The sequence below is a fragment of the Python bivittatus genome, unplaced genomic scaffold, assembly GCF_059951505.1.
Source record: "Python bivittatus isolate LINGU-HERP-01145 unplaced genomic scaffold, Pbiv_v1 ctg000570_np1212, whole genome shotgun sequence".
NCBI classification, from domain to species: domain Eukaryota; kingdom Metazoa; phylum Chordata; class Lepidosauria; order Squamata; family Pythonidae; genus Python; species Python bivittatus.
The window spans coordinates 17665108-17690467 of record NW_028277097.1 but is presented as its reverse complement, the minus strand read 5'-3'; the positions used below and the strand labels follow the sequence as shown (position 1 = coordinate 17690467).

The window sequence follows — 25360 nt, the reverse complement described above, 5'->3', positions numbered from 1 at the left end:
ACTCCCTGTCTCCTGCTTTCTAGCCCAACCCACCTCACAGGGATGTTGTTGTGGGGAAAATAGGAAGCAGGAGTATTAGGTATGATCGCCACCTTGAGTTATATACTGTATTACAAAAGCAGGATAAAATAATAACAGCAGCAGCATCAAAACCACCTAAAATCTGTGAAGTGGGCCGTATATGAACGTTCCACAACCACGTGTGGCTACAGGCATGTATTTTCCTCCACTGTTTTCTTCTGCTGAGGGGGGGGTGTTTCTGGCCTTAGACCTTGTACTAAGCATAATGTGGCTTTTATCATTTGGGTTTAACGTAGGGTGTGAATCCAGCCATTGTGGCCTGCGAAGCACAGTTTAGCATACATACGAGGCAATGGAAAAAGTGCACCAAATGGGCACTTTTACATGAATTACCATGGTCTGAGGTAGAACAAATACTATACCCAGGGTGAGTTATCTTAGGCGCTGTGGGTTATAGAACTTTACATACAGTTTCAAATCTTTTCTTTTTAGTTTTTATAATCAGTTAGTTTATTATGCTATATTATGGCTGGGTACTTTTGTTCTATTTCCCGATCCCTGGTTGAATAAATCAATTATAAAAATATTTTATACATGGGTGACTATGTTTAAGAGCAGATGGAATAGTAGACAAGACCCTCCCCCAAAAGCCTGAACACAACAGGACCCCTCCTTTCTCACACACCCACTTTTCTTCTCCAGCAAGGGGTATTTTATTCTCCATTTAAGCTGTTGCAACAAATGAGAAAAAATATCCCCATTAAGCAACTTCTTATATTTTCTGACAGATGTCTCCTCTAGCAAGACTTCTCTAGTGAATGAAAAAAAAATTTTTAAACACAAGACACACAAGCACCCTGTAAGTGCCAAGGAAGAATCACATGAGAGTCATGTTACTCGATCTGCCTCGGTTTTAACTGCAAAATAACTCTGATCCAGAAAAGGCTTCACAAACTACCATTGCCTTTCAACACCAAATGGGCTCCCAAGTTCCCGCTGGTATCCTAAAAAGCAGGGTTTTCAGGTCTTCCGAATAAGTTTCTAGCATCTGCAAATGCAGACAGGCGCACGTGAAAGCAGAGAGAGGGACCGAAGGAAGCTGCTCTTCTTCATCTTTGCAACAGCATGGCGCAACCCAGCAGCCCTGGAGCCCTGGCTCTTCCTCGTCGGCAAGCTGCTTTGCATGTGGCCCAGCGCTTGTGTCAGAGGTGGGCATATCGATAGGCAGTGGAAGCCAGGCAGCACAAACGGAGATGCCGCCCGCGGAGTCAGGGTGGGTGGGCAGAAATGCAAACACATCACACCACATGGCATGAGGAGATTCCAAGCCTGTCCTAATCATCCGATGACAGAAAGCAGGAAAAGTTGAAAAGGAGGAGAGAGGAGAGGAGAGGAGAGGAGAGGAGAGGAGAGGAGAGGAGAGGAGAGGAGAGGAGAGGAGAGGAGAGGAGAGGAGAGGAGAGGAGAGGAGAGGAGAGGAGAGGAGAGGAGAGGAGAGGAGAGGAGAGGAGAGGAGAGGGCAGATGAGTGTCCCAAGAACCTCTCAAGGACTGGATTCACTGGCCCTGCTGTGGCTCATTGTGGGCTTGGGCTAAGCATGTTGTATGAACTCAGTCAACTGTGGGACAGGGTTAAACCCCACCTCCTGTCTCAAGAGGCCTGGGGCTGCGGTCATGCACTGTATTTAATCTGGTTACAGAACGAACCCACTCCCTGGGAACTGAACAAGGTATATTCAAGTCTTCTCTCAACTTTGGGCCAATACCTGCCCCACAGCCAAACCCACCCTAAAAGACTGTGGTGAGGATCAGCTGAGGGGCACTGACAGATACAGACACCCCAGGGGCGATATTTGGGGAAGCAGGGCCAGGAGGTGCTCCCAGCACAGGTAGCTAGTGCAAAAGAGCGCACTTTCCTTTCCCACCTCCAGGCCCAAATAGGCTGGTCCTGCAATCAATCCTGGGGTTTTGCAAGAGAACGAAAAAGGGGAACCATCCATGCTTTTTTCTTCTTCTCCTGCTGCCTTGGCTTACTGTGACTTAAAGTGAGAAAGAAAAATGGCTACAACAAAAATGGGACTTCTACCTCTACCTAACAGTGCCTTGCAGTGAAGTTGTACAGGATATAGCTTGGACTGTGATTTGCCCAACTTCAAAAAGAATGGTCACAGGATGGAGGAAAGCGCGCTAAAAGGGCATCACATAACAAGAAGCTGCTGTATCAAAAGAGTCAAACGTTTGGGGGTTTTCAGCTCAGAAGAAAAAGGAGCAAAATGCAGAGGTGCTAGGGACTGAAAAAAGCCACAAAAACTGGGCTGCTCCAGCTTTGTGGGCAGAGATGTTGCATTGTTCCGCCTGGTAGCGTGGTGGGTGTTTGGCGATATTATGCTCCCCAGAGGATAAGTATCGTTTTGGTGCCTTGCATTTATCTTACTGTTCCTACTTCGTAATTGCCATTTTTGTTATGATTTTAACCTGTTTATGGAGAAGGGACACGCACTGATCCAAGTAGATAGTGCCTTATAAGATGGATGGATGAATGGATGGATAGGACGGGACAAATCGATCAGATGAATCTGGGAGCATCCAGGGAAGCTGGCCAGCAGAAGATTCAAGGCAGAAACTCTTCCTGCCACACGTTAACAGATCAGTGGGATTTCCTGCTAACACCCGCGTCTGTAAGACTCACAGGCCCTGCTCATTCTCCCCAGGTAAACAGCAGCACGTGATCCCAGATGCCCTGATCCAACAAGCAGCAGCTCTTTTCGGAAGGGTGCGTTTTTCATAAAAAATATTTCTAAAAACCCCTCATTCAGACCGGTGCCACCCCTGATGAAGGGGTCTTACCCACACCCTGTCCTTCTTTCCTGCCCCTCTGCCACAGACACACACACATCTGCAGGGAGAATTGGAAAGTAACCAGAGAAATAAAATTCCTCAAGGAGCCCCACGCAGGAGGGTTATCTAGGACTTCCTCCCTTCTGGCAGCAGAGGAGCTAACCCTGGCTCCCGTTTGGGCGGGTTCAGCCCAAAGAACCACAGGGATGTGTGGGGACTGGATTAGCCCCCTTTCGTTTCTCAATCTCAGCCAGGCTAAGATGGGTGGACTTCAACTCCCAGAATTCCCCCAGCCAGCATGCTGGCTGGGGGAATTCTGGGAGTTGAAGTCCGCCCATCTTAAAGCGGCCCAGGTTGAGAGACACTGGTGTGATGGAGTTGCTCTAACGGCTGGGGAGGATGGGAGCAGAACTGCAGCCCCAAATATGGGAGCTTTAGTCCTTGGCGAAAAGGTGGGCCCCATACAGGGCCAAGGGTAAACGGGCCAGTGATGCTTTTCAGGATGAGGAGAAGCCTATCCCAGCTCTTCGCGAGAGGAGCCAACAGAACCTCCACGGCCAGGAGCAGCCTATCTTACTGGGCCCTCTCGGGGCCTCGCCCACCTTCCCGCACCCAGAGGGGCGGACTGCAACTCCCAGCCTCCACAGCCGGCCACGGCCACCCTCTGGGGTCACTGCGGGGAGAGGAGGCCTCCCTTCTGCCCCCCCACCGGCCGGCCGGGAAGAGGAGCGCTGGAGCGCCCCCGAGAGCGATGGGCGTCGTAGTCCGCCCTCCCGGCGTCCGCGGGGAGCGATGGGCTCCGTGGTCCAAGGCGGATGGGGCGGGCGAGTAGGGGAAAGGGCTCCCCGGCGGGAGGCGAGGTGCCTGGCAGCCCCGCGGCCCGCCCCGGGTTACCTTCGCTCTGACCCGGCCGGCCTTGCTCCTGCTGCGGGGCTTGACCGCCTCCGCCATCCGCCGCCGCTCCGTCCGCCCTCCCTCCGGGTTGTTGATGCTGCGGCGCCTGAGAGGGAGAAGGGGGCGTGGCGAGGGTCACGTGGGCGGAGAGGCGGGACCCTAGAGCAGAAAGGGCAAGAGGCGCCACCCGCCCACAGCTTCCGCGTCCAATGGGGGAGAAGCGGGCCGCGGCGGAGCCACGCCTACTGTCGGCGTCCCGGCCTCGGCTGATCTGAGGACCCCCGTAGGGGCTGGCTGGGAGGCTTTAGTCCAGGGCTTCTCTGTCTCAGAGCCTGGAAGAGGTGTGGACTTCGACTGCTGGGGAATTCTGGAAGTCGAAGTCCACACCTCTTCCAGGCTCTGAGACGGGGAAATCCTGCTAAGAACACCCCAGGAAATCCCCTGTTTTAAGTGCACCCTCTGCAGGGGAGGCTTCCGCCAATAGAAACCGCAAAGCAGGGCAGAGGCTGCCTGGATGGGAGACCACCAGGAGATCCCAGGGCCAGGCTGGGAAATCTGAAAACATCCCAGGGGAAGACATGGAAAACTGCTTCCGTTCTGTTTCTGAGGAAACTCCCTGAATTTGTCCCCAAAGCCCCCGGAAGTCGACCTGAAGGCGAGTGGGCTTCTTTCATCCATGGGCCCACCCTTGACTTTCCGAGAATGGAGACGATGGGCTGTCCCCTCCGTGGCTGTATGCAAGGATGAAGAAGCAACCAAACAACGGTGTTTGCGTTAGTTTTGAGATTTTAGTAATATTCATGAATATGAATGATAACTGCTTCTCTTTCGGGGAGCTCCCGGATCCATCCATTTCTCAATCGTGAGCAAGCACCGAGTTGTCACTCTACACGTTTTAAGTCTATCGTCTTTCTTCTCCACCAACCACCATCGAGGAGGACGAGGAAGCGAGTCCCGTGGAGTCATAACATCGCAATTTGGAAGAGCGACCCCTAGCGGTTTGGGGTGGGAAGGGCAAAGCAGTTGCGTCTTTAGCTTTTAAAGCAAGTGTTTCTGTTTTGTATTCCAAAGCTGCATTCGGTTTTGGGCACTGCCTGTGCAAATACTTAACGTGCGGTTCTAGTCTCCCTGACCCTAGAGCTCGCCTGCTTTCTTGGACCATAACTCCCCAAATTCCCAACCAATAACCCAACGCATCTGGAGGGAACTCATTTAGGGAAAACACCCCCCAATCCCCATTAAACCCACTGGCTGGAGTCCACTAAGCCAGGATAAAGCTTAGTTTAGCCTTACTGTTGTGTGTTAACCACCAGTGCATTAAACAAACGTAGTTAAAACTAATCAAGGCATAGCAAAGTTCAGCAGCGTCTTAAAATAATCAAGAGCATCATTCTATAGGCGCTAGTTCCATAAATGAAAAGAATATTTCAAGGTTTGGCTCCTGTTGTTCCCACTATTCATGTAATGTAAACCATTAGTCTATTCTCCTTCTCTCTCTCTGTCTATTGTGTGGTTCTGGTTTGATCTGGATTCCACTTCAACGGTGTCAACGCAGCCGTCTGGGTCCATGCGCCACTCAGCAGCTTTGATCTGAGAGCTGGATTCCTGCAGAACGCCGAGGGCTCTTCCTCCTGGCAAGCGAAGTGAGCTACCTGGAACTCCTTTGACCTTCAGGCCTTCACAAAAAATTATGCAGCACAATGCCGCCAGTCACTCTCCCCACTGGCAATCCTGTCCATCATAGGGATGATGCCAGCAAAGAATGGACTTATTTTTGGTGCAGAGCAGCGTTTCTCAACCATGGCAGCTTGTAGATGGGTGGACTTCAACTTCCAGAATTCCCCAGCAAGCATAGCGGGGATCCCTGGGAGTTGAAGTCCATCCATCTTCAAGTTGCCAGGGTTGAGAAACACTGCTCTAGAGTTGTTCCCACGATTCATGTAATGTAAACCATTCGTCTGTTCTCATTCTCCCTGTGTGTATTGTGTGGTTCTAGTTTGATCTGGATTCCATTTCAACTGTGTCAATGCAGCCCTCCCTCCCTGCCACACTGGGAAAATTAGCCTTCTCCTCAACATGTCATGCGGATGAGGAAGGAGGCAAGTTTTAACAGCTAGACAGCCAGGTTTAGATCTCTGTCAAAAGGTATTTTGGTGCATTCAAAATTTAAAAAAAAACTAGAGTTGGTCCTAAGCAGCTGATTCTCCCCCATTTTTGGGACACCGGGGAGCTGAAGCCCAGGAGCATTGTTTTACGGCGATGGGGCTGGCCCTCTAGGATGGCCTCCTGTCTCAACATTAACTGTCTCCTGAAAAAGCTGGAAACAAAGCTCTTCTAGGGGGCTTTTGGGGCGTGAGGCCATGTATTATTTGCGGGGGGCAGGGGTTGATAAGATACGACAGCATCTCCATTTAAAACTTTTATTTTCATCAGATGCTATCGATAAGGTGTTCGCATGTATAGTTCTTATGTTTGCTTATCTCTGTACTGAGTGCTGAGAGTCTGTCCTAATGCTGTGGGAGATACATTTGATTAACAATCAATCAATAAATATATCAAATCCTCTTTGGACAGGGATTATTGCTATTCTGCAACAGCAGTGTTGCAGAATAAAGCTACTCTGGAATAATCCTGTTTCAGAATAGTAGTAAACCCCGGTAAACAGCCCAACTGTAGTGAATAGTCATCCTTGTTCCAAGTCAGAACTGACTGTCAGGGCTCTTTTGGACACAGGGTTAGCACTACTCCAGGAAAGCATGAAACCCGTGTTCAGAAATAACCTGAACAATGTTGTGAGGGTTGGCTAGAAAGTAGCAGAGAGATGCTTCTCTCCCCTCAGCTTCACCATGCAGCCCCACCCCAGCCCCACCGATCAGTCCCCGGGCCAGGACGAGCTTGGAGACCTGGCCAGTTCAGAAGGAGTGCCCAGTTTAGAAGAACCAGATTCTCCTGCTCTCAAAGCAGAATGACCCTTGAAGATAGGATCCAGGGGCATGCATGCCCTCACCAGCCTAAAATGCCCAACTGGTGCCAAGCTTAACATGTGCCCATCTCCAAGGGCTCGCCTGACCAACCACCACCCACTCATGGGTGAAGAACATCAGGCCACCTCCAAACCAAACTCCTGCAGTTTGTTGCCAGATTAAAGCAGCAAACACTCTTAACAGCAGGGCAGTTTAGGACCACATGAAGCTGTCACGGACACAGGTCGGCAATGTGATGAAAGCAAAGTGAGGGGGACATGGAGGACACTTCGGTTTAAAAAGGACATTGATCAACTGGGGCAAGTCCAGAGAAGGGCTACCAAGATGGTGCAAGGACTGGAAACCAAGTCCTACAAGGAACAGTGAAAAGACCTAGAAATGTTCAGCTTGCAGAAGAGAAGGCTGAAAGGGGACATGGTAGCTGTCTTCATATAGCTGAAGAGCTGTCGCCTTGTAGAGGCTCAGACTTGTTCTCACTTCCTCCAGAGGGTAAGACTAGAACTCATGGGATGAAACTTCAGAGAGGTAGATACGGATTAGGCATTAGGAAGACCTTCTTGACCACAAGAGCCATCGATCAGTGGAACTGCATGAGGTGGCTTCTTCCCCTTCCCTGGAGGTTTTCAAACAGAAGCTGCATGGTCACCTATCGGGGATGGTGTAGTGAATCGTGCAGGGGGTTGGACTTGATGACCTCTTGTGTACCCTCCAACTCTACGCTTCTGTGGGGAAAAAAAGGTTGCCAAGGCACGTTTTGCTGTGCTTCGGTCCAAGGTGGAATGGCCCTGCAACAGGAATGCACGTCTGATTTCCTTTCAGCCGTCTCCAGTAAACTCTCACTGTCCCTCAGGGCCATCGGACCCTGTTCTTTTTTCCCATGCACTGAATTCAAAGCCAACAGCTGGGGGGGGGGGGAGCCCTGTGCAACTGGAAAAGGCCTCCTAAATCAAAAAAGCCAATTAGCACCCAATAAAGCAGTTGTCACATCAATGACACGGTTTCACATTAATTGCTTATTTTTTCTCTCCTAAAATAATTCTTAGAGCTTCTCTTCCCAGAATAGAATCGCACAGTAGAAAAAGGGAAGGATTAAACGTACGGATGGCCAAAAAAGAGCAGAGAGAAATCCCACAGGGACCTCCTTTGGATTCCAGAAGCTTCCACGAGCAGAGAGCAACCACTCTTGGTTTCTGTCTCTCATAATCATGAGGACTAGAGACTTGCTTTCGACTAAAAGGAGAGTTTCGCAGGCAGCTAACTCTGCACCATCAGAATCCAAAGTCCCGGAGAAGAATTAACCTGTTCCAGCACTCCCACACACTGATCCTGAGTGATTTGCAGACAAATAAGTATTTAATTCTTATTGCTGTTGTTTTAAATCAGGAAGAATCCTTCTGCTCTAGACTTTACAGAATTTTGGCCAAGACTCAAGAAAGGTAGTCGGAACCCCATAAGCTTTCCCACTGGTCTCCAAGAGAATTAAGAAAGATCTAAGAATTAAGGCCAATATAATGAGATTGTCTTGTTTCATCCTCACAACAACCCTGTGAGGTAGGTCAGGTACAACTGCAATATTCCTCAAGACACCCAGTTTCAAGGCAACTCACATATAAGTTTAATTCTTTAGATGTGATCCCCCCCCCACCTCACAAACAAAAGAAGGCAGGGGTCCAAGGGCATGGTCAAAAAAGTCAAGATGGTGGGCATAATGATGCACCTGCTACTATGGCCACCATCTTGACTTTTTGGACCACACCCTGCCAACACCCCTGCTTTAAGGGATTTTATCCCTTCCTCCAAATGAAAAAAATCAGAGCTTTGATGTTATTTGCCAGAAAATCAGCATTCTTTCAGTACTTTCCTCCATCTTGCAAAAAGGATCTCTTCTGGTTTGTTTTTTTTAAAGAATAATTAATGCACTGAAAAAGAGCAGAACTCCAGTCATTTGGGGAAGTAGTTTGAGACAGCTTCTAAAATGCTGCTATTTCATTTCCTCATAGAGGTATAGTCGAATGAAAGACTCCAAGATCTACAGGGGAGAAAAAGATAAACATGAGGAAAATGCAAATGGGTCCATATATTGCCTAAGTCGTGACTGGTTTAACCATGGCTTACTGAATAAAACACAACTGGCAGGCTTTCCACACTGTGGTAAACCAAGATCCAGGGTTTACAAATTACAATAGTTGAATTCTCACAATATGCTAAGCCCAAATCAAGCAAACTTTATTATGGGGGCTAACACAGTATGTTAGTTTATAACTAAGCTTGCTGTGTTAATCTAGCCATTCTCTTTGTAAGCTATGGTTTATGATTGAGGGTCTAGTTACAATCAGCAATTATTCATTCTTATGAATAGCCAAACCATAACTGTCAGCTAAACCATGGCTTAGGACAATATTTTTCAATCTTGGCAACTTTTAGATGTGTGGACTTCAACTCCCAGAATTCCCCAGCCAGCCTGGCTGGCTGGGGAATTCTGGGAGTTGGTCCACACATCTAAAAGTTGCCAAGATTGAAAAACACTGGTCTAGGATGTTGTCTAAACATGCTTAACTAGGTCAGTGCATTAAGCCCCCAATCTTGAACAAGTCCCTTTTCTGAATGAACCAACTTACCATCTTGGGGCTAGTGATGCTGGATTAAACTGTACCCGTCCGCAGTAGAATAGTCAGGATCCCCTATAAAACAGAGATGGCAATCAATCCACAGGAAAAATGTCTGGGGCCAAGTTTAAAAAGGCCAAACCTGCGTGATTAACCAGCCTCCTGGATGGGAGCCAAAGCTATTATCTAGGAAATATCAGGTGCTGGTGTAAGAGTCTGCTAATTCAGATCAGGAGATTCGCAAAATGTTTATCACAAGTAGCTGGGGGGTGTTCAGATCAAGGTGGGGGACTAAGCATTATCACTTAAGGATGCTATTTTCCCAACTTAACCCCCCCACACACTTTTAAGCCGCTGTTTGTCCCCATTATGGAAAACTCCCAGGCACCTGTTTTCCATAATGTGCTGGAGATGTTGGGGGAAAGCATCGGCAGGAGGGGGGAATTACGTCTCTGCTTAATTATGATTAAATACGAATTACCCTCTCCCCACTCCCTTTGCATTTCAACAGGGCTGGACTTCGCTTTCCATGTCACCCATCAATTGGCCCCAACTCGCAAAGCAATGGAAGACCAATGTGTGGGGCAGAAAGGATTCATCCCCAAGGGGGGCAGGTTTACTCACCTGGTTCGCTGGAAGGGATGGGCATCTGAGGTCTCCTGCAGGGAAGAAGGAGAGGCAGTTAAATCAGTCCAACCCAGCTTGGTACCCTCAGACACCTTCAGGCAACTTGGTACAGCCCAAGCCAGCACAACCAAATCTGAGCAAGCTTGAATAGAGGACATGTCACCTCTCCTAAATATATGACAGAATGCATTTTTGCTCCTATTCTATTTTTAAGGAGTACAGGACTGTACGTTGCTCAAAGCAAGAAGCTGTCATTATAATGTTGGTCCATCAAGGATCACTTCCTTTAATGGTGCTTCACATATATCCCTGGAGCTTGCAGGGAGGGTTGGGGTGGGAATAGTTCTTCTGTTCTTGCCTATGAAATATCCTTCCACTTTTAGTGGAATAAAGGTGGAATAAAGAGGATGAGAAGAAGAGACAGAGGAGAGGAGAGGAGAGGGGAGAGGAGAGGAGAGGAGAGGAGAGGAGAGGAGAGGAGAGGAGAGGAGAGAAGAGAAGAGAAGAGAAGAGAAGAGAAGAGAAGAGAAGAGAAGAGAAGAGAAGAGAAGAGAAGAGAAGAGAAGAGAAGTTTTTCCCAAGAAAGTTTCAGAGAAAGGTAAAGTATTTATATTGGTTTTGAGTTGAGCTTGACCCTCCATGTCTTCATGAAGACAAACATGTTGTTTTCTTAACAACAAAGATTTACTCCTGCCTTCTTTCAGGATATTCCCTTTTTTTTCAAGAATTTCCCACTCTAGTCTACAACTCAGATTTTCCTAGTGATTTCCCAACCAAGATTAACCAGCCCTGACTTCTGAAGATAAGCTAAGGGTACCTGGTGATAGCTACCTAGCTGGGCTCTGAAAGGAGTAAAGGTTGAGTAGACAGTTTACTGCTTAACAATAATACTCCACCAGCATCAGGTAATGTCCATCTGGGAGTTGCTGCATTAACTGCAAGCGGATTTCCAGGCTCAATTCTGCCAGCGCAGAATCTGCCTTCTGGTCCAAACACTTGGAGAGGACTTTTTTAGGCTCTCCCCTTCTCAAGAGATCCATGGAGCAGGGCCAGGAAAACAGGCCTTCTCAGTGGCGGCCCCTCCTTCTCTGCTTATTTTCCGTGAAGAAGTTAAATCTATTTTGTTCAAAGGTGTTTCTGGCCTTCAGGTGATTACAGGGTTGTAAGGGCTGTTTGTATCTTCTTTTGATGTGTGTCCCCCCCAGCCAAGGTCCCTCAGAACTGAGGCAGGATATAAAGGATGTAACTATTGCCCAATAAATTTTTAAAAAAACGTATTTTGGAAGTGCTATCAGCTAGATCAGTCCAAGGTACCTGAAACTAGAAAAAAGGGTCATGGAACCAATATTCCTTCCCTAAACTTTGAAAATACAAGCATTCAACTCTCCGGAGGACAGAAGCTTCCTTCATAGCCCCTCCACATGTGTAGTGCATAGCCAGGAATACCCAGGGCAGCTAAGGATCATGGATCCTGAAGTCCAAATACCTGAGCTGTGTCAGGTTGGAATGTGGATCTAAGATGCGCATTTTTCATTATTCAGAAATAATATTATAGTTATTCTTGGCTGAAAAATAGAACGTCAGCATAAAGCAAATAAGTCAATCGCTGAAAAGAAATGACATTAAAAGAAGAAAAAGAAATAACATGTGCTTTTTCATTCTTACGTCCCAGGGACTGGAGCTTGATTCCGCCGAGGCGCAGCATTCCTCTGTGTATTATAATAATTTTCATAGACTACCGCAGCTGCAAAAAGCAAAAGGGACTGTCAAAAAGGACTTCTTTCTCAACTAACACAGGCCAAAACTGGGTGCGATAGGTCACCCTCCGGTGCTGGGATTACAATTCCCAGACTTTTGAGCCAGTAGAGAGAAGTATTCTGGATTTGTAGTAGTCCCTTCCGAAACATATCCTCTTTCTAGCAAAACACGGCCCTGAAAACATGATTTTGCCAACACGCGTGGGGACCCGGGAGCGTGGTAGAATGGCTGCATGGATTGTTATGGATGGATGTGACTGCCTCGGCTATGAATTTTGCTATAGGATTGTACATTGTTTTTAACTTGCTGTATTGTTTTGGTGTTTTTATATTGTTCCAATGGTTTGTAAGGCGCCCAGAGTCATACACGGAGATGGGCAGCTATATAAATTGGAATAACAGATAAATGAAAGCGCTGCATTCTTCTCCCCCCTCACCTCCCCACCCTCTGCCCCTGTCAGCCTTCCCAGGTAGACCAGACAGGAAACCCGTCCAGATGAGCTGATTCTACTTTATTGCAAGGCTACATTAACAGAACCTTGCAAATCTCTCCCACCACCTCCTTTACAGCCTGAGAAACTAGGGAGGTTCCCTTCTGAGCCTCTTCCTCCACCCACTGTGCAGCTGTGGGCTCTGCCCTCTCTTATCTGACTTCCCTAGGCAGCGTCTCTTTGCCCGGTCTCCCAAGGTCATTCCCACGTACCATTATATCCCCTCTCATCCAGAAAAAATAAAGCGGAGTGGAGTAAGATGAGGTAGTGAGAAACAGGCTTTTAGGATTGATTGCCATCCTTTGAGTTAAGCCAGATCAAGAAAGGAACATGGAGGGATTCCAGCAATGCTACTTTATGGTAGTAGGAATTTGAAAGCCTGTCCAAGTTTCTCTCCATCCCCTCTTATTTTTTTAGTTTTTTTTTATCCTGCCTTTATTATTTTTATAAATAAGGCAGCAAACATACCCAATACTCCTTCCTCCTCCTATCTTCCCCACAACAACAACCCTGTGAGGTGAGTTGGGCTGAGAAGAGGGACTGGCCCAAAGTCACCCAGCCAGCTTTCATGCCTCAGGCAGGACTCAAACTCATGGTCTCCTGGTTTCTAGCCTAGTGCCTTCACCACTAGACCAAACTGGCTTTAACAAAATCTAAATAAACTGACTAAACAACGTCAAGGTGGGGTTATTTTGAATTTCTTTCTCACACTTCCTTCTATCTCTGGACTGTCCTCTCTTCTCCAAGTCCTTCCTCAATGACTCTCTCACACCTTTCCCAAGAAACACATCTAAATTCCTTTACAGAACCATGTTTTAAAAGACCTGAACTGACCACCGTCTTATGCCCCTTGACCTTGAGATCCTGGGCATCAGTCCACTTACTTGGCGGAATGTTGCCCGTCTTGCGGAAGTTTACAAAACTTTCTATGTCCTTCCCAATGCTGCACTGCTCGAGGGATTTGCGGACCTCCTCATAGTTCTGTCAGACGCAAGAGAACACCGCTGTCAGTGGCAGAAAAATGCTGCACCCCAAATCCCTCCAACGCTTCCAAACTGCAAGAGGCTGTAGGCAACATCTTGTGCATGCAGCCAAGCAATATTTTTTGGAGGAAAACTCTTTGTGTTTACTCTAAGGATGAATGAATCCATTCATTCATGGCAAAAAATCCAACCTGAATCATCGATTTGGATTTTTCTGACTCCGTTCAGAAAATTGATCTGTTTTGGAGAACTAGCCCAATTCAGGGGGGAAAAAGTTTCTGCAAACGTGTCTGGATCAATTCTGAGATATCGAATTCAATTCAGCACTTCAAATCAATTTGATTTTAAAAAACCAATTCAGAAAGTTGTTCAAAACAATCTCTGAACTGAATATTTGCACAACCCCAGTTTCCCCAACCTTTGACAGTGAGTCTTCATTTCTAATAAACCCTTCCACGTCTTTTCCTGTAATGAGATGGAAGAATGACCTTGGGAGACAGGAGGAAGAGCCACAGCCAGGGCAATGGTCAGGCAAGAGATATCTCAGCCCACAGAAGGAATGGGAGTGGAGAAAGCGTCTCAGAAGGGACCCTCCCTAGTTTTCTGGAAAGTAAAGGCAAGGGAGGGGAGATATGCTTTCAGACTTGCAAGACTGATATCAGCCCTTTGAAATAGTCCAGACAGGAAACCAAAATGGTGAGTACTTACACTACCTTTATTGTAAGGGGACAGTAAGAGAATCTTGCAAGACGCTTTCTCCACCCCCCATTCCTTCTGTGGGCTGAGATATCTCTTCTCTGACTGTTGCCCTTGTCTCCCAGGGTTATTTTCACAGCCCGTTACACCTCTTGCCCTCTTGAAAGTAAATAAAGCCTGCAGGTATTGGACAAAGAAGACTAAACCAGGTGTGATGCACAAGATATGTGAAGGGAACTTCTAGGGGTGCTGCTAAACTTAGAGAGTGTTGCACAATCCTCTTGTTTCATTTATGGAATTTGAATGGAATAAGGGGATTCTACACATCACGTTCCATGAGGAATTCTTATTTGTCCTATCCTTGTTTTGCAGAAAAGGAGGAAATATGGATAATTCCATTCACAATGTCTACTGAAAGAAAATATGAACCTACGCTATCAGTCTGGGTGCATGCTGGATATTTGGGGAAGGGGTTCCTCCAGCTTCACTCCTGGTGCAATTTTCCTGAATCTGATAAGCTGCTCAGTCCCTTTGGGAGGGGGTGGGGACCTGCATTTAACTGAATCATGATTATGAACTCCCTCTCACCACCCCAATGGAGTTACCACCAGATTCTGGGAGAGGAGAACAACTGAAATCAGGGAAATGAATCCCAAAGAGGAGAGCAGTTAAACATTGACATTTCCTTTTCCTCAGTGCCATTGTTCGGATCAAAAGGGAAGCCACAGCAGACATCGTGCAAGAAGAACAAAGGGGATGGGAGGAAGGGAAGGCCCTTGATATGGATTCTTTCTTTTAAAAATAATATTGTCAGTATTTGTTTGATCTGTATGCAGCTCTTCTGCCTAGAGGGTACTCCAGGCGATCCAGAACAGAACAGCACTTAACATCTGATTTACAGTAACGGCTGAAACAATCCTGCCTCCTCCTGTGTTCCCAGAGGAAAATTTGGAAAAGAAAAAATTGCAAGAATCGCTTGTCTCTGCTCTGCACCCTCCTAGCTTCTGAAATGCATTCAACCTTGTCTCTGTTACCTGCCCTCCTTAAACTCTTGCTCTGGATGCTTGCAACCAAGGTTTGCTGGGCTCTAACCCAGAAAATAATCAACTGCAATAATCAAAACCCTGAAAATAATCAAAAGTAAACTTTTCCTGACTCCCTTTTCTAGGGAGCTTCTCAACCTGCCTGCTTCCTAACTTGCTGCTGTTGATCAGGGTTCCAGAGGAAAAGGAGAACAAGGGCAGGGCCAGGAGAGGAACTGGCACTAGTAAAGCTCCGTCTAGTGGGATTTTAAGATTTTGCAGAGAGTGGCGGGCCTTGAATCCCACAAGCCTATTTCCACTGCCAAATGTGGTCCTTTTCCCCAAGGGGAGCTTCATCTCATTTGTCAAAGAGCTGGACTGGCTTCACACAGCACACTAGGCCACTAAAATAACCCCACCAAACACTAACCAAGCTGAGCAGAGTGCATGAATATTAGATGACCAGGTTGCATATGATGTGGGAACGCAACCAAAGAAAAGCTGAGATGGGAGAAAGGTATGTGGAGGGGTTGGACAAAAGGCAACATCACTAGTCCATCCATGTGGTTCTGGATAGGTCATGCCCACTACAGCAGCCGTTTTGTGAGAGTACCCACTGCATACTCTGAAAATGCCAAGGCCAAAAAGTTTGTCGATACCAACTCCCGATCTACACAATGTAGGAATTGGCATTCCTTTCTTACATCATCATTCTTGACGCATTCTTCGGAGAGCTGGTTGACGTGCAACCACAAAGCATTCCGGAAATAGTTGATCCGCTCACATTCTTGACCTTCGAAGAACTGAAGGAGACAGAGAAGGAGACCTCAGTTAAAGCCTGGCTACTGAACTCTTCAAAGAAGCATTGTTTTATTGGAGTGGGCTTTTATTTAATATATTTGTAAACTGGCCCCTTGGAGAAAGTTTGAGAAGAAAGCTAATAAATACAAAGCCACAATAAAACCATTGAAACCTGATCCCTTCCAGTTAGGTTTCAGGGCTGGGCATGGGATGGAGACCACAACGATCTGTGGTAGGTTTTGGAGGGGAGTGGTGCACATCTACTTGTCCTGTTAGATCTCTCAGCAACATTTGATACCATTCACCCTGGTATCCTTTGGCCTGTCTATGAGAGCTAGGGATTGAAGGCACTGTCCTACAATGGTTCTACTCATTTTTAAATTGGTGGTTTCCAACTGGTGTTTTGGGAGGAAGAGAAGTCAAGTCATTGGCCAATCCAGTGTGGGATGGGCTCAGTCCTCTCCCCTATTTTGTTCAAGAGCTACATGAAACTGCTGGGGAAGGTCATCCATCAGTTTGGTATTATCAATAAGCTGATGATACCCAGTTTTACATCTCTATCCTTGGCCAAACAGGAGATGCAATGGAAGTCTTGTCCCAGTGCCTGGAGGCTGTGAGGGACTAGATGGGGCAATGCAGACCAAGTTTGAATCTCAGCAAGATGGAATTCCAGTTGATACCAAAAGGCCCTGGTACCATGGATATTCCATTAGTTGCTCTGGATGGGATTGCACTGCCTCAGAAACAGCTGGCATGAAATCTGGGGGTTCTCTTGGATTCACAGCTCCTACTGGAGCAGCAGGTGGAAGCCATGGTCAGGACACTATGGCCACATTAGACATGTCCACCATTCATGCCCTTTCTTGAACCAGGAGGAACTGAAGACACTGATTCTATTGCTATCTCTCAGCTAGACTACTGCAATTTGTTCTATGTGGATCTGCCATTGAAGATGTCACTGGCACAGAATCCATCTGACCCTAGTTGGTTTAATAGAATGGCACCTACTTTGCAGATGCTGTATTAGTTGCCACTAAGTTTCTGGCTCAATTCAAGATGCCAGCAATCACCAATAAAGTTCTGTATGGCTTAGGCCTTGTTATTTTCAGGACCTAGTAGATTCTGCCCACCCTACATGATCTAGAAAAGAGAGGATGTTTTGGGTACTCAATCTGCAAGGAAGCAGCAGGGTTGGAACTTGGAGAACAACATTCCCATCTGTAGTCTCTTCTTTCTGGAACAGCATGCCCCTTGAACCCAGATCAGCCCCCACCCTTTTAGGAAACAGGTCAACAGTTCTCTTTCAGAAAGTATTTGGTTAAGAACATTTCAATCACCACAATGTGCTATTTTTTATATCTTATTTATTGATGCATTTTTATTGATGCTTTTATTAAGCATACTGATATATTAGCTTTTATTGTAAGCCATCTAGAGTCACTTGAGTAGGCAGCATTTAAGGATGGACAGAAGGCCAGATAGTTGATCGACTGATAGATGATTGATAGACAATGAATAGACAATGAATAGACAATGAATAGACATGATAGACAGATAGACAGACAGACAGACAGACAGATAGATGATAAGTAGATGGGTGATAGGTAGATGCATAGAAAATACATCCATAATAAATAAGCATCTAATTTTGTTTAATTTTTATTTTACAGGGCTTATAAATTGCCTCAGACGCAGAGCTGACTCTGAAAAGCACACAATATCCATATCCATACTTCAGATTAGAACAGAAAACAAGGTATCAAACCTATATAAATACATATAATTACATACGCAGGACAGGGAACACCTAAGAATCAACCCAACCAAAATTGATCCACCATCCATGGCTCCAGCAACCAGTCCTATCATCCCAATCCCCAGGGCCTGTTAGAACATCCAAAGCTTTATAGACTCTCTGTGGGTGCACCTCTGGGAAATCTAAAGGACCAGTTTGGGGACAAATCACCCTGGAGAAGGTCTATCTATAGCATGCGGTTGCTAAGAGCTGACACTGGACTTGATTGCCCATAATAATAATAAGATAAAAGGGACAAGGCCATTCGGATGTCTGGGACAATGCTATTCCACAGGAGAGAAGCAGTGACAGAAAAGGCACATTTTGGTGGCCCCTGCATGCACCAAGAAGGGGTGTAAACAGAACCTGCAGAAAGAGCTACATTTTAAAAAATTATTCTAGGATCAATTTGGGATGTGTGTGTGTGTGTGTGCTGGGAATCCTTTTTCTTAAACCTGTTTGGCTTTCCAGCTTGTTGGCCTCCCCTTGGCTGGGTAAGAGGATCTTTCTTCTTGGGGTTTTCCAAAAGAAACTATACCCATATGTGGAATTATTTTACATACTACTGTTAAATTATAGCATGCATCCACCAAGGCTTCATCAAACGCTCAGCAATTTAGCTGAATCAATAACTAAACTGTTGGTTTGGCTGAGTATCTTATTTTTTGAAATAATATAGAGGAGGACAGAGAATTGAACCCAGAAACAATGGAGAATCCAGCCAAATTTGAATGCAACATTCTTGAAACCCTCTCTGTCCCCTCCACCATACCCTGGGTGGAGAAACAAGAGTTCTGTTTTATTTTTTTGTGTTTTTTTTGTTTGTTTTTTACCTCGCAAGACTTGACATGCTCCTTCTGCCACTCTTCCCTAATCTTCTCAAGAGCGTTGACGTTGTTCTGATACGCCCTGTCTGCAAATGGGAAACAGCAACAAAGCCATCCAATTGTATTAAAAGATGGTGGGCCCAAGTTCCAAACGCACCCTGAGACTCCAGACAAAAAGCCCCAGGAATTCCCCAGACGGGAATAGACTCACATGGGCAACTGGCTGGTATGGGATACCAGTGGACTGATTATCATATTTGATAATGATATCAGACTTCTGATATCAATGCATCTTGGAGTGCTCCTCCATGAAAAAGATAAACGTAAAAGCTCCTTCAAGTTAAGCTTGACTCTTGCAGACTACATGGACTTGTCCATGACATGATATGGAAACAGGGTGGTCTTTCCCTTCTTCAGAAATAGTTATTTCCCAGTCTAGCCTCCAGCTCTCTACGTCAAACTGTGTTCTGCAGAACCTCAGGGTTTCACAAGAACTTGAAAGATTTCTGTGGAAGATTACAGGCAAAAAAAAAAAAAAAAGGATTCACTCAAACACAGCCAATCTGTTTTTACTAGAGCTTTGTCTTTTGATCAGGGGTTCTGGAAATTTCTTTAACAGGTTCCACAGCCTGCAAAAGTTTGAAATCTCCTTCTCTAGATATTTCCTGCAGGTCATCGATCCAGGTACTAAGCAGACCTGCTTAGCTGCCTAGCCCAGACAAGGCCAGTCAGATGATGCTAGATGTTGAGATGGTCCATCTAATAGTGGGCTTAAGGGCTGCACTATAAATGCATTGAACTTAGCAGAGGACAATTTTCTGCTATCTGGTGATGTTTTCTGGGGGAGAAGAATATTAGCACCTCACAAGATCTCCCCTTTTTTTTTCTTTTTGTTTTAAACTTTTTTTAAAAATTACACCTTATTGATAACAAGAATGGAATAGTACCAGTCCCTTTACCTGGAATTAGTTCCTGAAATGCCTATAAAAATATAGCACACTGCATAATTTTCTTGGACATTTCAAGTTCTCAAAGCACAGGTTTACTGGAAATCTGCAAAGAGCATCATTACGAGCAGGGTTTTTTTGGGGGTTTTTTTTTGGTGCCTTTGAGTGAATTTTGACATCTGGCTTAAAAATATAATTTAAAGCAAGAAAAATTAAAGTCCTCATAAAAATCCTGCTGATCAAGGATGAACATTCCCTTCTGGGTTTTTCCCTCAGAATCTAATCTAATCAATGATATGGATATATTGTTCATCGGAAGAATTGGAAAGACGTAGTAGAGTTCCTTGTCAATTCACATTTTTTATCAACATCTGAACAAGTTGAATTTTTCTCCCCTAACTCCAAACCAAGGAAGAACACATTTAAGCAATGTGGTTGAAGTTCCTTCAACTGTCTATAGTTATATAGATTTTAGGCAATTTCCTTCCTCTTTTCACCCCTACCTATTCCTTTTTTTTTTTTTTAAGTGTATTCTACACAGCCTGAGTTCATACAAAATAATGAATCCTAAACTTGAGTTAACAGACAATTGCTGTGTTCACACAATGTGCTATGCCCAAACAAATAAACCATATTCTGACGTAAACTCTTGGACTGGCTCACAGAACACGCTAAGACAATGACTGAACCCCCAACTTCCCATCTCTACCCTCAATGGCTACATTCACATAACATGCTAAACCTGGATTAACAAATTACTGTTGCTGTGTTCGCATAACCTACAAACTCAGCCATCTTGTTTCTAGCAGTTATCCTATTTAAACCCTACGGTTAAGTCACTTGGCTTTTTTGTTATATTATGCAGTCACTGTCCTTGCTGAATTCAATAAAGGAAAAAGATATGAAGCAAAGTAACGCCAAGCCACAACATCTCACCCACACCCCATCAGCTGCAAGAAAGAGGGCTTGAAACATGCGCTCCTGTGCATGGGAAATTGTGAAAGAAACATGCACCGTTTGGGGAGCAAACTTCCTATTTATTGATTTATTGAACATTAGCACATGCAGCGCACTGTATGGGTGAGGAGGAAGCAGCCAGGAAAGGGGAAGAAACAATAAGGTGAACTGGACTTATCATTAAAGCAGAACAGGATTTTTTTTGTTCTGGGCTGCAGACCAACAAGAGAAATCAGTCAATGGCCACTGACAAAGTAGGGAAAAAAGCACCAATGGGGAAAGGATTCAGCAAAATGTGGAAAATTTTATTCTCAAACCATGTTCACCAAACAAACTAAGCCATCCTTTGCTCAACCACAGTTTATTGAATTGGCTGGATTCTTCCAGCACACTATACCATAAACCATAAATTGTAATCCACAATGGCTGAGTTCACACACGAATAAGCCAGAAGCCAGCAAATTCTGTTATAATTTGGTGAATGTTCCACCACCGGGACAACATCCAGGATGTTGACTTCAACTCCCAGAATTCTCAGCAATAGTAACACTGGCTGGGGAATTCTGGGAGTTGAGTCTGTATATCTGGAAGCTATCCAGGTTGGGTAACGTTGGCTTAACGCGTTGTGTGCTCCTAGTCTCTTTGTGTCAGCCCATCTACTTTTCTCCAAAGATACACAGAAAAGCGAATAATCCCCAAAGGGGAATCCAAACAAGGTTGGCCCAGATGAAGCCCTCTCAACTGCCTGGCTAAGTTCTCCCTTGGGATTCTTAAAAATAAAGAAATAAAAGACAACAGCCTTCCGGTTTAAACCCCTCTTAGAACCCCAAAGAATATACTCTGGCTGGGCTGGCCCAACATGTTTAACCCTAAACCCAAGTTAAGAAAATAAAATTGATACGGTCACATGGTGGGTGATGCCTGAACAAATAAACCACATTAGGACTCAACGTAACGGCCTGGTTCATACAAAACACTGAACCACAAACCACAAACCCATTTTAGCCCGTTGGGCATGCTGTACGAACTCATCACAAACGGCTCTTGTGTCTTTAACATCAGCTCAACCTGCAGGAATTACCCTGGGAAGTTTTCATTGCATGGACCGATCTCCTCCTCTCTGCATATTAAATTGCTCTTAATTTAAGAGCAAGGAGTGGAAATTAGTTTGAAAGTTGGCAACTCTCCTCTTTGGAGGCAGAACAACTCACCTGAGTCTTCCAGGGCAGTCTTGGTCTGAGCAAGTTTCACAAACAGCTGAAAAGGAAGAGAAATTAAGTGAGGAAAATATTTTAGAATAGTTAGGGAACGTGTTCATTCCCAGCTAAGAAAAGAAAAGAATGGCCTCAATTTTTCATAGGAAAAGTAAAGGCTCCTTTACAACAGGACTGATCTTGATGACCACGTGATGACGTTTTCTTGGCAACAACAAGGCAACAATTTGCCATTGTTTTCTTCAAGACTTTGGTTTTTTTATATTCCAGTCTATCCTACAGCCTTTGGGTTCCCTGATGGCTTCCCATCCATGTCCAATCTAGGTCCAACTCTTCTAGATCCAGGTCATCTGAATGAGACCAGGACTGGGAAAAGTTATACTAGGCAAATAATTGGTTCTGTTGTAGAATTCCAGTTATCACCAGTGTTGCTATCTGAAGCAATGCTGATAGTAAGAAGTGTACAATAGTGGAATAATCTATCTGTAGTGGTTGTGGGTTCTCCATCTCTGGAGGCTTTTCAGAAGAGGCTGGACTGCCACCTCTTGAGGATGGTTTAACTGGGTTTCCTGCACACTGCAGAGGGTTAGGTGAGATGATCTTTGCGGTTCCTTCAACACCACAATGTTATGATTCTATGAAGCCAAAATTCTTCTCTCCACCCTAGAAGGCTGCAAAGTCTCCAGAAATTCAAACCCAAGCTTCTTCCACTATCTCTTCCATGATCCTTTTAAAACCTGAGGAACAACCCTAGCATCTTTTGCAGCCAAAGTATATGCTAAAAGCACCCCAAAGTAGAAGTGGTTAGAGCAGGAGCACATAATACAAATGTCAAGTGGTTTAAGGAAAGAAGTGTGATAGACAATGACAAAGTTCTCAGTGAGCCAAGCTGTTTAATACTGTAATACCAAAGACCGCTGGAAAGCAAAAGAGAGGCTTAATAATTGAAGTACAAGTCATATTTGTAACTGCTCCCCATTCCATTTGCCTGTACTGCCCCCTACCTTTTCCTGCTGCTTGGGGGTGACCAGGTTGCTGCTCCGATGAACTGCTTGCTCTGCTTCATCTTTGTCTCTGCAGCGCTGTTCATACAGCCTCTTTGCCTAGGAAATGGCAGGACTGAGCAAGTTACAAAAAGTATCAATCTGGGTACACAACTTTTTCTCAAATGGAGTTTCTCGCCTGAACTTTCAGGGACATCGCAGAGGTTCCATTCCAAAAACCAAGGGGCGGGACTTCATTTCCATTGTAACTTGATTAAAAATATAGCTAATCTGAATCTAGCTGGGTATTTAATCATTTTCTCTTCTGTCACATTCAAAATTACAATTGGTTATCTACTGGATAACAAGGGTCTTGAGGAGCTGGGTTGAGACCTGCAGCCGTGAAGTTGTATATATCAGGTCTACATGTTTCTGTCTTGGTTTGGCCTCCTGAGGACTAGCTCATGCACAAAAGGAAGACATTCTGTGGGTATCTATGGCTTCTATCTTGGCTACAATGAAAGAATCAATCAAGCTGTGTCACATTTGTGAACTTCAGCTGTAGGCAACTTCCTGAATGTAGGATGAAGAGTCTGGAGAGATGAGATTCATTGCCCTGCCTAGAATTAAGCTTGACAAAAGGACTCCAACAGGTCCTAACTCCCTCTCCTTACAAAAATTAGTTGCAGCTTCCTTGGATCCATGTGTGTTTTGGAACTGAAGGAGAGGCTGTAGGATTTGAGCAGGTGAAGGAGGAAAAGGTGAGGATTGGAGAGGAAACATGGAGAATGGAGACAGTGAAGGAATAGATGTGGAAAGCAAAGAAGGATGGAAAGGCCGAGAGATGAGAACAGGAAACAGAAGAAACAAATAGAGAGGGTTCAGGAGGCAGAAGCAGCGAAGAACAGCAACAAAAGCAGAGGGATGATGAAGCAGTGAGTTGCAGTTTGGGAGCTGCCCTGGACATCACACCAGGCTACCAGTGACCTATAGGCTAAACTTTTTGGATTTCCAGACAAAGGCTACAAAAAAATGGGCTTGAAGGCCACCAACAGCCTAAGGGTTGTCCATCTCTAGTTTCAGAAAGCTGATGGGAGGCAGATAATTATCACGTATTTTAAGAAACAGATGGGAGGAATAACTCACTTCTAAGGTTTTCTTGTACTGCAGATTTCGGTTTTTATGAATTGCATCCATTATTAGTTCAATCTGTGAAAAAAGAACCACAGTTTGTTTCCAGGCAAAACAGGACCATCTCCCGCTTCTAAAAATAGAAGACCGCATAACCAGAACAAGAACGGAAAATAGTGGATCTCTCTCTCTTTTTACCTTGCAAAGCACAATTCTCACTTCCTTGCTACAGGTTTCTAAGCGAGCCCTCTTGCATCTCAACAGAGGTTGCTATAGCCAGCAAAGAAACTGGAGTACTGTCAACCCTATAGAGTTTCAACTTATTTGTAAGCTGAGTTGGATGATGCAGTCAATCAAGCAGGAAGCAATAGTTCCATGAGGACTAGAAAGTTGATTCCATTTAACAAAAGTGTCAACCTGTTTGAGACTGACAAACTCAGGAAACAAAAACCCCTTGGATTTCTAGAATGATCTTTATTCCTAGTGGGGTAATGTAACAGAATCTTGAAAGCTTGCCAAAGCCATTCTCCAGATCAACTTATACCTAGCATAATTCAGGCAGAGTTACTCTGAGTTTCTTTCTTATGTATCCCCTTCCCTTAGACTAGTGTTTTTCAACCTTGACAGCTTTTAAGTATGCTGGCTGGGGAATTCTGGGAGCTGAAGTCGACACATCTTAAAGTTGGTAAGGTTGAGAAAACACTGCCATACGCTAAGAAATCTTTTCTGTAATAGTCCTGCTTCTTCTTCTATGTTTCTAAAGTCTGTTAGACATTCCATAACAAAAAGCTTAACCAAAACTTGATTATCAGGATGAAACAGATTTGACATAGCCAGGCTCCCACATAACGGTTTGCTAAATTTTGCATGATTTTAATACAATGTGGAAATTCAACCTCTATATAGTTGAGGGAAAAAACACTGCAATGCCAGCTTGAAAGTAAAAACTAAAAACCAGCAGTTTTTAATTCTGAACTTTGAAATAAAACATAAGCACCACCTTAAACAAGGAAATTATATATTAGTGTTTTGATTGGTCCCCATGTTGTTACACACTTATAAATCAACTTGGACTTTACCCCCAGAACGGCCAGCTATAAATGAAATGACAACATTAAAATATGCAGTTACAAAGATTCACGATTGTCAGGCTTTAAAACAGCAATGGAGACACGCAAGATTAATGAAGTGTGAGTAATGGCCTTCACAGAAGGATCCCAGAAAAAATTAGAACTTGTAATCTCACCTGGCAATCTATGGAAATAGCCATAAGAGGTGCAAGACTTTATTTAGTTTAAAAGCTATTACTGTTTGGCCACTTTTTGGAAATACTATGCTGAACCTCTGTATTTCACCTGTATGGGTCTTCTGTTGTATCTAGATTATTTTCATTGGTGGGATACGCTGCCTAGGTTCACTGTCTGAACTATTTTTTTTTAACCAAGACACAACTGGCTGGACAGAACATACTAAGTTGTAAATCAAGGTTGCGTTCTGTAATGGCTGGGTTCACACTCAAGGTCAAAACTAAACAAACCATAAAAGGCCCTTAGAGCAGTAGTTCTTAAACTGGAGGTAATTTGGGCATATCCTGGAAGTCGTGGAGCAATTTGTAATTGTGAGTCAAGGATCCAGTTTGGGACTGCCGCTGCTGAGATGCTTCCGTTACACAACAGAGTTTGTATTTTTTGAGAGCCTCTTGATGAGGGTGAAAGAGGAGAGTGCGAAAGCTGGCTTGAAACTCAACATTAAAAAAACTAAGATCATGGCATCTGGACCCATCAATT

At 44.9% G+C, this 25360-nt stretch overlaps 2 protein-coding genes across 5 annotated transcripts in view; both read right to left on the bottom strand.

Moving 5' to 3' along the window:
• Positions 1–3873, bottom strand: part of EPG5 (ectopic P-granules 5 autophagy tethering factor) — a 70624-nt gene extending 66751 nt beyond the window's left edge. For all 3 annotated transcript variants that reach the window (XR_015798297.1, XM_088152966.1, XM_088152967.1), the window contains exon 1: positions 3753–3873. Coding sequence is in view for 2 of the 3 variants with exons in the window: in XM_088152966.1 (XP_088009092.1) it covers positions 3753–3809 (57 nt within the window). In the remaining variant the exon portion in view is untranslated. The remainder of the gene's footprint in view (positions 1–3752) is intronic.
• Positions 3874–8117: 4244 nt separating this feature from the next.
• PSTPIP2 (proline-serine-threonine phosphatase interacting protein 2) overlaps positions 8118–25360 on the bottom strand; it is a 53195-nt gene continuing 35952 nt past the window's right edge. The window contains exons 6-15 of one of the 2 annotated variants that reach the window (XM_088152709.1): positions 23589–23651; positions 22464–22562; positions 21457–21502; positions 18348–18427; positions 15623–15721; positions 13102–13198; positions 11635–11713; positions 9967–10001; positions 9355–9417; positions 8118–8765 (exon numbers count right to left, since the gene is read on the bottom strand). In XM_088152709.1, coding sequence (XP_088008835.1) covers positions 9365–9417; positions 9967–10001; positions 11635–11713; positions 13102–13198; positions 15623–15721; positions 18348–18427; positions 21457–21502; positions 22464–22562; positions 23589–23651 — 651 coding nt within the window. In that variant the 3' untranslated portion in view covers positions 8118–8765; positions 9355–9364. The remainder of the gene's footprint in view (positions 8766–9354; positions 9418–9966; positions 10002–11634; positions 11714–13101; positions 13199–15622; positions 15722–18347; positions 18428–21456; positions 21503–22463; positions 22563–23588; positions 23652–25360) is intronic. The other variant, XM_088152710.1, reaches the window with a different exon arrangement.